General features: G+C 37.8%; 1 protein-coding gene across 1 annotated transcript in view; it reads right to left on the bottom strand.

Moving 5' to 3' along the window:
• smarca5 (SNF2 related chromatin remodeling ATPase 5) overlaps window positions 1-15,266 on the bottom strand; it is a 32,439-nt gene that overhangs the window by 10,405 nt on the left and 6,768 nt on the right. Inside the window, exons 4-13 of the mRNA XM_043674301.2 lie at window positions 12,783-12,883; window positions 11,532-11,632; window positions 11,093-11,272; window positions 9,756-9,911; window positions 8,687-8,818; window positions 7,109-7,177; window positions 4,229-4,338; window positions 2,509-2,735; window positions 461-582; window positions 19-171 (exon numbers count right to left, since the gene is read on the bottom strand). Coding sequence (XP_043530236.1) covers window positions 19-171; window positions 461-582; window positions 2,509-2,735; window positions 4,229-4,338; window positions 7,109-7,177; window positions 8,687-8,818; window positions 9,756-9,911; window positions 11,093-11,272; window positions 11,532-11,632; window positions 12,783-12,883 — 1,351 coding nt within the window. The remainder of the gene's footprint in view (window positions 1-18; window positions 172-460; window positions 583-2,508; window positions 2,736-4,228; window positions 4,339-7,108; window positions 7,178-8,686; window positions 8,819-9,755; window positions 9,912-11,092; window positions 11,273-11,531; window positions 11,633-12,782; window positions 12,884-15,266) is intronic.

Genomic DNA, 15,266 nt, shown 5'->3' with positions numbered 1-15,266 from the left:
TTTTGCTCAGTAACCTACCATAGCTTGCAGGTCAACCTGAGGATTCCAGTCAGAATCATACAGAATTACTACATCTGCTGTAGCTAGATTTATACCAAGACCACCAGCACGTGTACTTAACATGAAGATAAACTTTGAGCTCCCAGGAGTATTAAAAGCAGAAATAGAATCCTGAAGGAAATAAAGACAAAGTTTAAAGCAGAAATGTACAAATGATCAAGACCAAATTGTTCTGCAAGCTGCTGTAAATTTCCATTTTCAAAAAAGCTAGATTCAAAGTGAAAACTCATGCTCCTTGTCTGAAAAGCTAGTCAGTTTTGAAATCCAAACATGGAATAATTACATTAGACAATGCAACTCTGATTAACAGACTCCATCCCCACCCACTCCAATTTAGAAGTGGGAACTTTCTGAACATCAAAATTGGTTCAATTTTAAAAGCACAGGGTAAGAAACATACTTGTCTCTCCTCATGTGGAGTTTGTCCATCTAGTCTACAATACTCATAGTTTCTCCACATACAATAATCTTCCAAGATATCCAGCACCCTGGTCATTTGGCTGAAAATCAACACACGAGAACCTATGAAATTGAAGATCATATGTCAGAGTAATATACTGATCAATAGTTAAGATGGCAATGCAGGTATGAAACGCTTCAAAATTGTACTTTTTCTAAAGTGCAAAATGAAAATCAAATCTCTTCAACAGTGAGAAAATGCACAGGTTAATTTAGTAAGTCAGTCACAAACAGGAATCAAATTAACACAGATATCAGTTTATAATTCACGCAACGTGAACTACCCATGATCTTTGACCTCAAATCAGAAGGGGTTTAAATTCTAGCTGGATTTTAGATGCTGCAGTTTGAGCATCAAAAACAAAGCCCAATTTAAGAAAAACACATAATTACTTTATTCACCAATATGTTAATCCCATATTTAATGGCATTAGATCAGTCAGCTTTTTAGGAAACCTCCAGGCCTCAATGACGCGCAACAGGACAATCATCCCAAGCTTACAAAATTTCCTAATTTCATTCTCTGGTTAAATGTTTACTTCTAAATTAAACAGATTGCTTACTTAAATCTCACCTACATTTTTCATCATTTTAAATCTGTTTTCTTCTTAAACCTCTGTTCCTCCAGCAAATAAAACCATGCCGCTACTCAAACCTTCTTGAACAGTTTCTTTTGAACTATTTTCAATGCATTTAAATTTGTTGCAAAAAAAGTGACTAAAACTGGATGCAATTCACAAAGTTTTTAAACCTGTACAAACACACAGTGGATGCTGGAAATCTGAAATAGAAATGAATACTGCAAATACTCAGCAAATCTAGCAACGTGGAGAGAGGTTTAAAGTCATACAGGTCTTTCTACTATAGCAACATTTTATTAACACGCATTCGCTGTAACATGGCTGATGAGTTGGGGACACTGTTTCTAAAGCGCAAACTTTTAAAATGTGTGTTGGCTGTAATGCTATTACATCTCAAACACTTTAAGCACTGTTTCTAAAGCACAATTTTTCTACAATGAGGTATTGCACAAAAACGCAACATTGCGTTATAGAAGAACTACCCGTTTCTTCTGTTTCTCTCTTCTACAAATATTGCAAGACCAACAGATTATTTCCAGCCCTGTTTTCACTTCATTACAATCTGTGGTGATTTTTAATCCAAAACATCAGTGTGCAATTTGCCACCACAGTAATCGTTCACAAATGATTTGCAGTCATTGCCTGCTTTTATCCTCTCAGACTAACAACAATAGGCCCCTTTTCATTTCTTGCAATTCATCCCAGAACGGTTCATTTTTGAACTTGCAGTCTGCATCACTGGTGTTCCGAAGCCTGACAAAAATGTTGTCATATAATTTGGAATACACAAAATGACCAGGGTAGACAGGTGATCCCAAGTAGTTTACACTACACTGGGTGTCTTGATAAATGGAGCTACTTTTTTCTCCTGACCTCAAGAGCCTAAATTAATTTGGTCTTTCATTCAAGTTTGGGTGATCCACATGCACTTCGAGTGATCAATTAAACTTGAATCCAATCACAAAGCCTTGCAAAATTGTCACCTTTAATGCCAATCCAATTCTCAAATCATTCAGATTTACACTCCATATCTTTATTACTACATTAACGTGAATTTTATTGAATACATTTTCAAAATTCAATTAACAGCTGAGGTATCCTTGCATTTTAGTTTAGCCAACTCAAGCAACCTTCTTTTCAGGTGCTATTGAGTCTAAAATCATCTTCAATAAATACCTGCATTGGTAATTAATTTGTAATCCTTTTCTGTTAATTTCTGTTCCATAATGCTTTGTCAATTGTAAATTTTTGCTTTATGCCTCTGGCATATTGGAACCGTATTTGTCACCTCCAGTCCCAAAACTCTATAGTACCTTAGCCTGAATGGCTCTTTGCTAGACAGTTTTACCACTGCAGAAAGATGGAAAGACAAAGGGAAACAGAAGCCTTGAACGGAGCTGCAGCTGACCTTGTTCCTTCACTTTTGGCAGCAGTTTGTCCAATACCACCATTTTTCCACTGTTAACTACTAAGTGAGTGTCAGTAGTGTAAGGTGGGCCAGGCTCAGCTCCATCAAACAGATAGGGGTGGTTGCAGCACTTGCGTAGTTGCATCAGTATATTCAATAAACGCATTTTGTCCATTTTCCCTGAGGAATTCAGGATGTCAATATCCTTCATTAATATCCTGGTGTACCTGTGAGCAAGCCAGAATTAAAACTTGTTAGACATACTTGGAGATAAACTACTTTGTGTAACTTAGCAGAAACCGTGATTATAATCAAACACTATTGCATTATTCTAAAGAAAAAAGCCTAGAAACATCACCTCACTGGCATTTAAAGAGGATGCGCCATCTGGACTCACAAGTAAACCCATATCCAGCGACTAATACCCATTCAATGCAAAAGGTCTTTGCTCTTTGACAGGAAGTACGATCCATTAACCACTGGTGATAGAGGAATCTGATGGCCAGGGTCTTACATGAGTAAGAAAATCTCTCTTTACATGCCAGGAAAGGTGCATTTTTTAGATTTTTTTTAGATTACTTACAGTGTGGAAACAGGCCCTTCAGCCCAACAAGTCCACACCGACCCGCCGAAGCGCAACCCACCCAGACCCATTCCCCAACATTTTACCCCTTCACCTAACACTACGGGCAATTTAGCATGGCCAATTCATCTAACCTGCATGTTTTTGGACTGTGGGAGGAAACCGGAGCACCCGGAGGAAACCCACGCAGATACGGGAATAATGTGCAAACTCCACACAGTCAGTCGCCAGAGGCGGGAATTGAACCCAGGTCTCTGGCACTGTGAGGCAGCAGTGCTAACCACTGTGTCGCCCACCATTTAAGAGATAGATACAGCAAAAAAAGCCAGTGTGAAATACCTTGAGACAAAGTAGCATAGAAACAAGCCCTCTGGATTAATAATTCAATGCCTGGGTATGACACACAATCATCCCTCCACCTTTACGTAACCCAAATTAACATATCCTTTTATTCCTCTCCCTTGTGTTTAAATGACCTTCCCTAAAATGCATCCATACTATCCATCTCAACTGCTCCCTGCAATATACAAATCACTTTCCCACTTTTTGAAGTTTTTTCTAAATTTCTATTAGTTTTTTGGCAGCTCTCTAGTGAGCCATGTAAACAGTCTATTTTTAAAGAGCATTACTGACTTCTTGATCTATTAGACAGATATTGTTAATATGAATTTTGAGCAAATACCCCAGTGGTATTTCATCAGGTTTCAGGAGATTTATACTCAGCCAAGAGGATATCCTTTCTTTCAAAAATAAAAAATTAGGTACAAAATAAAAGATGTGAAAAAAACCTAATGAGACTAACAAAGTTTTAAAGTACTGCAATAGCAACACATGAACAGCAACAGTCCAGTAGAGATTTGGTGAAAATCCAATTTTCTTTGAATTATATCAATACGCATTCAAGCGACTGAGACATGTTAGATTGTCAAGCACAAAGCCATACAGGTCAGAAGGAAGCAAGCATTCATGGCAGCAAGTCAACATTTGATAGCATAGTGCCTTGGGTAAATCAATTTTTTTTAAATTCTTCAAATGCTCTAACTGATGTTAGAGTGCAGTCCAAGTTCATTAAACTATTGCAAGATTACACCTCACTAAACAATGTGACATACTAATATTCACATATGGTATACTCACCACTCCCTCTGCATTTTGCTAAGGCCTACATACATTTTGACCTCCTTTTTTGGTGGTAGGCTCTTCTCTACCTCAGCTTTAATACGTCGGAGGAGGAAAGGCCGCAATACCTAAATCAGGTTAGAATACACGCTGCTTACACACTGGTGGTGCTCATGGAAGTTAAGCAAAAGAATGCAGCCATCAAAAGATATATTTTGTGGACTGAAGCAGAGGTTAAAAAATCCAAGTACTGAACATCTACAGAGACACAGCAAAATTCATATTAAACATACTAATACACAGGTTAGATATGATTACCATTCCTGTGAGATCACAGGATCTGAAGCAGAGCAAATCCATATTCTCTGATGCGCAGACTTGATGTCAATAACAGTTGGAATTAAATAAATCTTAAATTGTTAAGTCACAAAATCAGATTGTTAACAGCTTTATTTTGTTGCATAATTGACCTCAAATCCCACATCAAAAGAATCAAGTAAACTCAAATAGATATTCTTCATTCTTAAACAACTTGCATCTTTTAAAAGCAGCAAAATGTCTACAGGTTCAACACATGAGCTAACAAAACCTGGTGCCAAATACCCAAAGAGACAGTTGATCAACATCTTGATCAAAAGAGTTTTTATGCAGGTGTCTTAAAAGAGGGCAGAGGTAAAGTGATTGAAGAGAGATCCCCTTTCAAGGGTACAGAGATTAGAGAGTTATAAGGACTTAAGGATAAGGGAGGGTTAAGGTTACTGAAGGATTTGAAAAATGAGAATATTAATTAAGATATTACCAAGCAAAAAGGAGGTCAGTGAGCATGGGGCAGGCGGAGCTTGATGCACACTAACAGTTTTCAATGAGATCAAGCTTATCTGGTGCAAAATGGAAGTAGAGTTTTGTGACAAACAGTAATGGGTAAAAAGAAAGTAGTGGCTTTGGTAGACAAGAGAACATGATTTTGTAATTCCGCTCACAATCAATTAGGATGTGATGGTTAGAATCGGTCTGGTTAAGCCTCAAAGTGACCAGACCCGGGAGCAACTGAATGGTTAGAGAATAAAATTTGCAGTGTCAACAGAAAACAAGGCAAATGTAAGCAACTTTGAACCCCTTTCCCAAATCCCACATTTTGGCTACTGAAAGAGTAAATACAGCATGCAGAGAAGCATTCACAATAGTCACCAATCAAGTTATTTTATTTTCCTTGTATCTCCACAGAAGAGAAAATAAATCCTGACATCTGAAACTAGATATTTTCAAATCAACCTATTCAGAGATGTTGTTACACACCTTTGGAGCAGGTGAGTCTTGAAGCTGGGCCTCTGTCTCAGGAGTTAAGGACACTATTACTGACCATTTGAAACTAAGTACAGGTCATTCTGCTATAATGCACATTTTGTTAAACATTAATTTTGGTGTAACATGATTGATAAATTGGGATACTTTCTAAAATGCAAACTATTAAAATTTGTGTTGGCTGTAACATGATTACATCGCCAACATGAAGTGCTGCTTCAAAAGTTTGATTTTTCTACAATGTGGGTTGCACAAGAATGCAACCATTGAGTTATAGAAGAACTACCTGTATCCTTCCTGATTAGTAATCAATTCTGGAAATCTAACAATTAAAATGCACTTATTTGGGTAATTCTGTCAAGATCAGAAATCAAACTAGGCCATGGAGATGATAATGGGTCTCATTATGAAGTTTGGTTGAGGGGTTCAATAGATGGAGACTGAACAAAATAGATTGATCAGTAAATGAAATAATAAAAAAAAAATTTCCTTTACCACATTTAATCCTGAAGTGATTCAGATCTGGGTAGAATGTCTACTCCACCCTTAACATCCATAAAAACAGCATATATCAGCCAAAAAGCAATTATCTATTTGCACTTACACCAATTTTGAAATTGCCTATTATGACACTTTAAATGCCATTCTTATTTCGGGCACTGGTTAACGTGTACTGAACAAAAGAACAAGTATGTAACACCTTGCTAATGTTAGTGAGCTTCAAATCAGAATCATATAGAATAGAAATAGACCCTTCAATCGAACCATGACTTAAACACTTCTTATCCCCTCCAAGTAGTTGGACTGAAATGGGAAAGCATCAGGAAGAAGATCCAAGACTCAAAACCCATTCTTGCTGCTTTTTAATAAAGCCAATTCATTGTAACAATATACAGATTATGGATAAATTGCATTTGCATGATTGTGCTAGCAAGTTGCGTTGACTGTATTAATTTTATTCTTCTATTAAATTCATTAGGCAAATTAATTTGCATTCTGTACAATAATTCCATTTAACAATGCAAGGATCAGATATCACATTTTGTTGAATAAATTAATTCTAAAATCTTACTGTTACTTAAAAATAGCCTTATTCCCATTCATAGTACACTACATAAATTATAGAGTCGGAGACGTACAGCACGGAAACAGACCCTTTGGTCCAACCCGTCCAAGCTGACCAGATATCCTAAATTAATCTAGTCCCATTTGCAGCACTTGGCCCATATCACTCCAAACCCTTCCTATTCATATACCCATCCAGATGCCTTTTATATGTTGCAATTGTACCAGCCTCCACCACTTCTTCTGGCAGCTCATTCCATGCATGCACCACCCTCTGCGTGAATAAGTTGCCCCTTAAGTCCCTTTTAAATTTTTCCCCCTCACATTAAACCTATGCCCTCTAATTCTGGACTTCCCCAGGGAAAATACCTTGTCTATCCATGCCCCTCATGGATTTTATAAATCTCTATAAGGTCACCTGTCAGCCTCCGATGCCCATTAGAATAATTATTTTGAAAATAATGAAAATGGGGCTTAAATAATACTCACTCTTTAATATTCACCAGCAACAAACTGAAGGAATAGACTTACCATATGCAACCTTTCAACGAGCTTTTGATCTCCAAAACAATTATTTGTGTCAAACCAAGAATCAAAGTCCTGCAAAAAACAAAGAGCAAGCTTTGGTGCTTCTAATCTGTTAAACTTTATTATGCTTGTTGATTCAATTAATCTCAAAATGCAATAATCTCAAACATAAAATTGGTTATTATTAATACGAGAATAGCAACAAATAAAAGTAGCATCCAAATTAGGTTGTTCAACTTTTACAGTTCACTTAGTTCTGGTAGGCAGGCAAGTGTTCTGACAAGGAAAGCATTCAAACTTTATTCCTTAGATTGTCTGTTATCTCTGGATGCGACAATTCCGATGCTCTCAGTGTGTGTCTCCCAAGTTCCATAAACAAGCTAATTTAAAACTCTGCTACTCGTACCCTAACTTGCACCAAGACTGGTCTACCAACCACCCCTATGAGCACTGATCTAAATTGGCACCCATCTGGCAACACCCCAGGTTCAAAATTCTCAACTTGTTTTTCTAAATCTTTCACAGTCTCTTAGAGACTCTCCTCATGGCAAGCCTCCTCAATCCCTACAGCACTGCCTCCATTTGCCAAGATCTGTGCTACTCCAGTTTTGATCTCTTGAACTGATTTTAGTTGCTCCATTATTAATAGTGCATCTCCAAACTCAGAAATCCCTTCCTAAACTGCTCCGTGCTCAAATATCTATCACTGACCGAGCCTTTACTAAAGGATTTCAACAGTTCTACATAATTCAGAATCAAAATTTTGCACGATAACACCAGTAAAATGGTTTAGGACATTTTAGTAGAATAACAATGCTATATATTCTTGCAAAACGTAAGAGTGAATGGCAACACTGTGCTCCTGTGACAATGTGACTTTCCAGTGAACAATGGAGACATGGAGAGAAGGAAAGGAAGTAAAGAGGGCATTTTCCTAATACTGCTTATTCCTCAGGTCCTTGCAGAGCTGCAAGAAGAAAAGATCAAGGTAGATGAAATACTCTGAACAGCCACAGCAAGATTCAAACAAGTAAAATGGTCACTTAGGCATGGACTGAGGTTCAAATGTAACTTTATTACAATACCAATTTTACAATAAGGTTAATTATTTAAGACAGGAATAAGACAGGTAGCTGTTGAAAGGTTAATTAAACCTGGTTTTATTTAACCAACTTGCTCTTAATGTAATTTTTATTCATGACACAAGATGGCAGAGTAGTTCAAGTGGTCAACCGAGGAAACACAAAACAGATTCAACATGCTTCGATGTTGCTGAAATACGGACTGTTAAAAAATATAACAGCAGAGTCTGGCAAGGACCAGATACTACCAGTTTGACTTTATACCTATTTTTTTCTGTAGTGGTGAATATGATCCTCTGGGAATTTGGAACTGGTTATCTAGCTTTGTGCAATGCAAGGTATCCCATCTCTCAATACCTCTCAATTGAGACAGAGAGCTTAACCTTACATTAAAAGGGGAAAAAAAACTGTAGAATTCCTTGTACAAAATCGTTCCAGTTAGAGTCCTGACCCTTAAATTAATATAGCAGTCACTTAAATTTACTTTCCTTGTACTTACAGCAGATGAATTGAAGACATCTGGGAGAAGGAAATTAAGAAGAGCCCAAAGTTCATGTAGATTATTCTGAAGTGGTGTACCCGTGAGTAACAGTCTATTTGTTGTTTTGAATTCTCTCACTATCTCAGACAGCTGCAAATTTAGCATATTAAAAACATTACTGTAAAAGCTAACTACAAATTTAAATAATACCATCATGCTGATTCAAAATAAGTTCAAAATACCATTGAACTATTTGGATGAGTTCATGAACTAACATACTGAAAATCAAATGCCATGCCTTTGGAAGTTGAAATAAATTACAATTAGCTTTATTGTCACATGTACTCAAATGAGTACAGTGAAAAGTTTATATGCCGCTATTTAATGTGTCATCTTAGGTACAAAGGTACCTAGATACAATTTCTTTAGTTAGAAATTGAAATAGAAAATAGAAATAAAAATAAATCCAGTGATACTACAGCAATACTGCAAATGGTCATCGAAACCTTGAAAACAGAAAGCACAGTATAGGCATTTCTTAAGAAAAAAAATCAGTGGAGGATCTACTTCAAATCACAGTAACAATGAGCACGGAAATGAAAGGTGGTTAAAACATCTACAAAAAAAAGAAACGCCATGAACACAAGAAGAATGATGGTGCAGTGGTACTTTACATAACAACTAAACCAGAGGCCCAGGTTAATGATATGGGGTCAAGGGTTCAAACCTCAGGCTGGAAAATGATGCAATTTAAATACAATCAATAGATCTAGAAAGAAAGAAAGCCAGTCACAGTAATAGTGACATGAAACAATCAATGACTGTTGCAAAAATCTTACCATGAAAGAATCAAGAAAAATTAAAGTTTGAAAAAGCAGGACTAATCTTTGATTTGAAATTCAAAGATTGCCACTCCTCCCTTTACTCGTTTCATAGCTCAGGGAACACTCAGCAAATTTTGGAGTCCAACAATAATTCATTGAGCGATATTGTTCCCAGAAACCCAGGAGGAGGGACGAAAGATAAAAAGTGAGCAAGCACGTGAGAGCGCAAAAAAGCAACATTGATGGAGGAAAGATAAACTTACCTTAGACTTTTCATTTTTGATCCTGTGGGCTTCATCTATAACCAAATACCTCCAATTAAACTTTTTGAAAACAGATTTCTCCCGGATCAGCATTTCATAAGATGTCACACAAACATCCCATTCTCCAGGGAGGAGGACATCTCTGATGAAGGCAGCCTGATAATGTAAAAGTGAGTCAGGGTTCAACTGCCTGAACATCAGGTAGTTATTTTTCAGCAACACAAATACAGTGAAAACCACTCTTGTGGAAATTAATTAGCCAAATTTAATGGTAACAAAATATCACGTTATTAAAAAATAGTATTATAGTCCCTTAATATGACAGGGAGAATAAATTACAATGTATTTGGGCATATTTTCTCTCAAGATTGAGGCGAATTTATGATTTTATATATGCGAAAAAGCAGGTTACCATAGCTAGTCAGAACTGCGAGCGCTAACAATGGTAACAGATTAACTTTTGTTGGGCAAACACATTTTGAGGGACGCAAACACAAGTAAATGCAATACAGTATCAAAAAAACAAAAGATATAATCAATGTTGAAGAATAATATCCCTAAGCAAGATTTCAATGGAAGTTTTCAAATTTTGTATTAAAATTATGATCCAGATTTAAATGTCCTTCAGTTCTTGAAGTTTTATTACAGAGTGTTTGGTTAGACGTAACAAAAAAGTGTTTAGCTACTTATTTGGGGATTCAAGAAAAAATGTAAAGTATGCTGAAAATGGCCTGTATTGAATTTAAAAAAAAGACTGGAAAAATCTTTTCCCTGCTCAAATGTACTGACTTTCTTGCTATTGTCTGACAGATACTTCATAACTTTCAATTCCTTGCCCAAGTAGTTATCCTTTTCTGGTCTTCAAAGGTTCTAGCAGGCCATCTAATTTACATTCAACAAGTGTGGCAGGATAGGAGAATAGTAACCAGCTCTATGAATCCTGGGTATTTTTTTCTAATGTGGTGCTGGAAAAACACAGCAGGCGAGGCAGCATCTGAGGAGCAGGAGAATCGACGTTTCGGGCATAAACCCTTCTTCAGATTCCTGAAGGGCTTATGCCCAAAACGTCGATTCTCCTGCTCCTCTGATGTTGCCTAGCCTGCTGTGTTTTTCCAGCACTACATTTTTCAACTCTGGTACTCCAGCATCTGCAGTCCTCAGTTTCTCCTATTTTTTTCTAATGCAGGGCACCAAGGTATTTGCACATTAAGGTCTTCAAAAACACACCAGCTGATCCATCTGCCATTGCACAACATATTTCCACAATGGGCAATGCACTCAACAATTAAACTCCAGGCATTTGTTGTATTTTCCAGAATGTAAATCTCATTTCTTACCCTTTGATCCTTGTCACCTATTAGACAAATGGCACGAAGAGTCGGTATCCACCTCTTGAATTCAAGCATCCAGTTGTGCAGTGTAGATTTAGGGACTAGAACCATGTGAGGTCCAGGAATGTTTCTGTAATGTTTCATGTACCCAAGAAGAGCAATAGTTTGCAAAGTCTTCCCAAGACCCTGTTGAATGAAGTACAGAATTAAGCCTGTTGTAAGCCATCAGTGCTTTTCAATCAGAGTTGCCCTGAAGTGTTTCTGAACATCATACTGAAATTAAGCATTCGGCCCATCAAGCATATTGTGTCTTTTATAAGATCCTGATTAATCTTAACTTCTTTTCCTGGCCTTGGCTTTACATCTCTTAGCAATCAGATGCCCCCCTTAATCTCAAACACCTAAAATGACCAACTTATTTTCCTACAATCCAATATATACATACCATCTCATCTGCCAAGATTCCATTGATGCCATTCTCATATAGAGAAATCAACCAATTCAGGCCACGTATCTGGTAGTCTCTGAGCTTTCCTCCTTTAATATCTGTGGAAGAGATCCCAAACATTTAGAGCCTGAAACTAATGTAAAGGTTTGTAGAGAACATATCTTAAGTGGATATGAAGCCATTGCATGACCAAAAAGAAAAGTAGTTTGTATCTGGAACCATTTAACTAAAAGCACCGTGACAGTTTGAGACAACAAAAAACAAGCAGCTCAATCAAACTGGTTACAGGGTCTCAATGTTTGCATTCAGACACAGACTCCAAATCAAAGATGGCATATTCACAGACTACAAGTGCTCTACAGCAGCCAATTAAACAAGGCCAAATAATATAGAGACAAACAGTCAAACAAAGTACAAAACTTCATTTAGATAGGTAAATTTAGGATTGGGGGTTAATAACGGTGGCCAGGGAGGGGATGATGTTAAGGAAAATCTGTTTACTGAACTATGGGTAGTAGTAAACAATTATTTATTGTTACTGCAGGGATTTTTTTCGATAATTATGCTCGCCATTTCATAGGATAAAGGAAGTGATCATATCTGATGCTCACAGAAAGCAGTGCAAGTTAAAATGCCTGCAATCAGTATAATTATTTGATTTTCTTCATGAACACAATAGTGCATTTCAACATGGCCTGGACTTAGATAAAGACTTCATCCTTTTATTGGCTGTTAGGTCCCATGAAAAATAAATGGAAGCTGTTTCAACTTGGCTCCCTGTGAGCACTGGTTTAGAGCACAGAGCTATACAACATGTCAAAGGACAATGTAATGATGCAGCTATTTTATACCTGCATCAAGACAGTCTTTCAGCATACCTAGCATTTCAACTGTGCTGAACTTGACACCAAAATGCACAAAACTGACAACATCCAGTTGAGATTTAGAAGACATTAAAACATAAGTTAGGCTAAACTGAGACAGCGTACCCATTGTCATTCACACTGTTCTATTTTAGGCTATTAAGTACAGCAAATTAAGTTGGGAGATCAAGAGATGTTGTTTATAAAACCTAAATAACAGCAGTCCCAAATGATCGACAAGTATAGATTTGATTATTTTAATAAATTGAATACTGTAAATCAATGAATGGTGACTAAAAGTATGAAAGCAATTGGAAAAACGTAGTGAAAAGTCTGAACTACATTAACTCATGTATGAAATAATGAATAAAATGGCTTTACATACATGATGGGGATTCTTCAAACCTTGTGCAGACATTGGTTGTCTTGCTGTTTTCTGACAGTAATTCTTCATCCTCTTCCTGTTCTGTACGGCGATGCCGATAGCTAAGGATTAAAAGTGAATTGTTTTGTGCAATGAGCTACTATTATTTGCCAACATGATCTAAGTATTACGATAGCTAATTTCAAAACCAGTCAGAATAAACAACAGAGTTGTGCATTAACTCTGTAATTAGGTTTAGCACATGTGATGTGTTACAGAACTAAAACTCAAAACCTGCAATTGCAGGTGGCCAGTTTTAATTTAAAGCCAACCTCAAATCTCCGTTCTAAATCTATTATTCAAATACTTGTATCCTTCCAAGGCCATTATGTACAGGGTATATTAGCACTTCTATTTTTAAAATGTTAAATACAGTGGATCATTCAACTCGCACTTGTGACAAATTTAAGAAAGCGAAAGTGAGGACTGCAGATGCTGGAGATCAGAGTCAAGATTAGAGTGGCGCTGGAAAAACACAGCAGGTCAGACAGCATCAGAGGAGCAGGAAAATCGACATTTCGGGCAGGAGCCCTTCATCAGGAGGGCGCCTGCCCGAAACATCAATTTTCCTGCTCTTCCGATGCTGCCTGACTTGTTGCGCCTTTCCAGCACCACTCTAATCTTGAAAAATTTAAGAACCCTAGGTTTTCAATGCAAAGTTAGCAGAAACTCAATCAATGCTTAAAATTACATGATGTTATATATTAGTGACAATGATATTATTTCAATCCCACAGAGTATCTGGTACCTATTCAGACATTCAGTTAGATCATACTTAATCTAGACCACAACTCTCTTTATTTGCTATTGCTTCGCATCACTTGATACCATAGCCAAATACAACTATTGATCTCAGTTCAGAAAATTGAAGGGCTATGGTGGAATTCCATAATCCCATCCATAAAATGAAACCCCTCGGTCTGAATTCACCCAGAAGAAATTGTTCTCCATACTGAACATACTAAATTCCCCAGACATATTAAATGCCTCAAATAGGTCACCCTGCAACCCTTTAAATGCAAAGGGATGTAAAACAAATCTATGGAACCTGTTTCTACAGCTTAACACGAAGCCCAGGTAAAATCACGATGCATCTGTACAGTAACCCTTCACAAGGCCAATATAACTTTTTTTTTTAGTCTGGTGCACAGAAATAAACAGCATTCTATGGGGGCTTGACGAAGGCTCTTTTCAATTTCAAACCTTTTGAGGTAAGTTCAGCTTTCTTTTACGCCACAATTTGTATACATACAGAGCTAAATTCTATTTGCTCTTGCAGAAAATGCTCTCCATGCAGCCAGAGTATCACTTGAGAGGTGAAATGTTGGAAGTTGTTGACAAAGCCAAACTTGTCCCAGCATTTCTCATTTTTATCAAATAGTATTGGTAGAAGGCCATAAAGGTGGCATGGTGGCTCAGTGGTTAGCACTGCTGCCTCACAGCACTAGGGTCCCAGGTTCGATTCCAGCTTCGGCGACTGTCTGTATGGAGTTTGCACATTGTCTGTGTGGGTTTCCTCTGGGTGCTCCAGTTTCCTCCCACAGTCCAAAGGTGTGCAGTTCAGGTGAATTGGCCATGCTAAATTGCCCATTGTGTTAGGTGCAGTAGTCAGAGGGTAATGGGTCTGGGTGGGTTACTCTTCAGAGGTCGGTGTTGACTGGTTGGGCCTGTTTGCACACTGTAGGGAATCTAATCTAAAAAAAAGCTTGCACACATTTACCATGAGGATGATGAACTTTTAAATGATCAGCCACCTCCATCAAAATGGGATTTTGGAATCTCTGGTGTCGGGAACCTAGAGTGTTTAGGTTAGACCAAGCAAAAGCAGATTTATCGTAAGTGCATTTCAGAGCTGATGTGCCCTTTGGATATGGTCCCAACAGTGGTGAGGGTCAGGGATTTTGCCTGAGATTTGGCCATGGTGGATGCCAAGTGAATTGTCATGGACAGAGATGGTGGGTGGGGTTGGCATAGCTTACATGGTTACCAGTTGGCACAGAAGTAGTAAAGGGCCATGGGAATGATTTGTGGCACATGAGGTAACAATAAATGAGGGGCTGCAGGATATGGACAGAGGCATGCACAGGGCCACCTGCTGAGATATTTGTATCATCCATACTCACAGGTGAGATGCCGGAAGACTGGAAGTTGGCTAAAGTGGTGCCACTATTTAATAAATGTGGTAAGGACAAGCCAGGGAACTATAGACGAGCGAGCCTGCCATCAGCAGTGGGCAAGTTGTTGGGGGGAGTCCTGAGGGACAGGATGTACATGTATTTGGAAAGGACCGATTAGGGATAGTCAACATGGCTTTGTGCGTAGGAAATCATGTCTCATAAACTTGATTGAGTTTTTTGGAAAAGTAACAGAGGATTGATGAGAGCAGAGCAGTAGACATGATCTTTATGGACTTCAGCAAGATATTTGACAAGGTTCCCCATGGGA

This window comes from Chiloscyllium plagiosum, unplaced genomic scaffold (assembly GCF_037043375.1).
Source record: "Chiloscyllium plagiosum isolate Xiang-an unplaced genomic scaffold, Cpla_swu_hap1 HiC_scaffold_36, whole genome shotgun sequence".
NCBI lineage: Eukaryota > Metazoa > Chordata > Chondrichthyes > Orectolobiformes > Hemiscylliidae > Chiloscyllium > Chiloscyllium plagiosum.
This window is presented reverse-complemented; position numbering and strand designations above follow the sequence as displayed.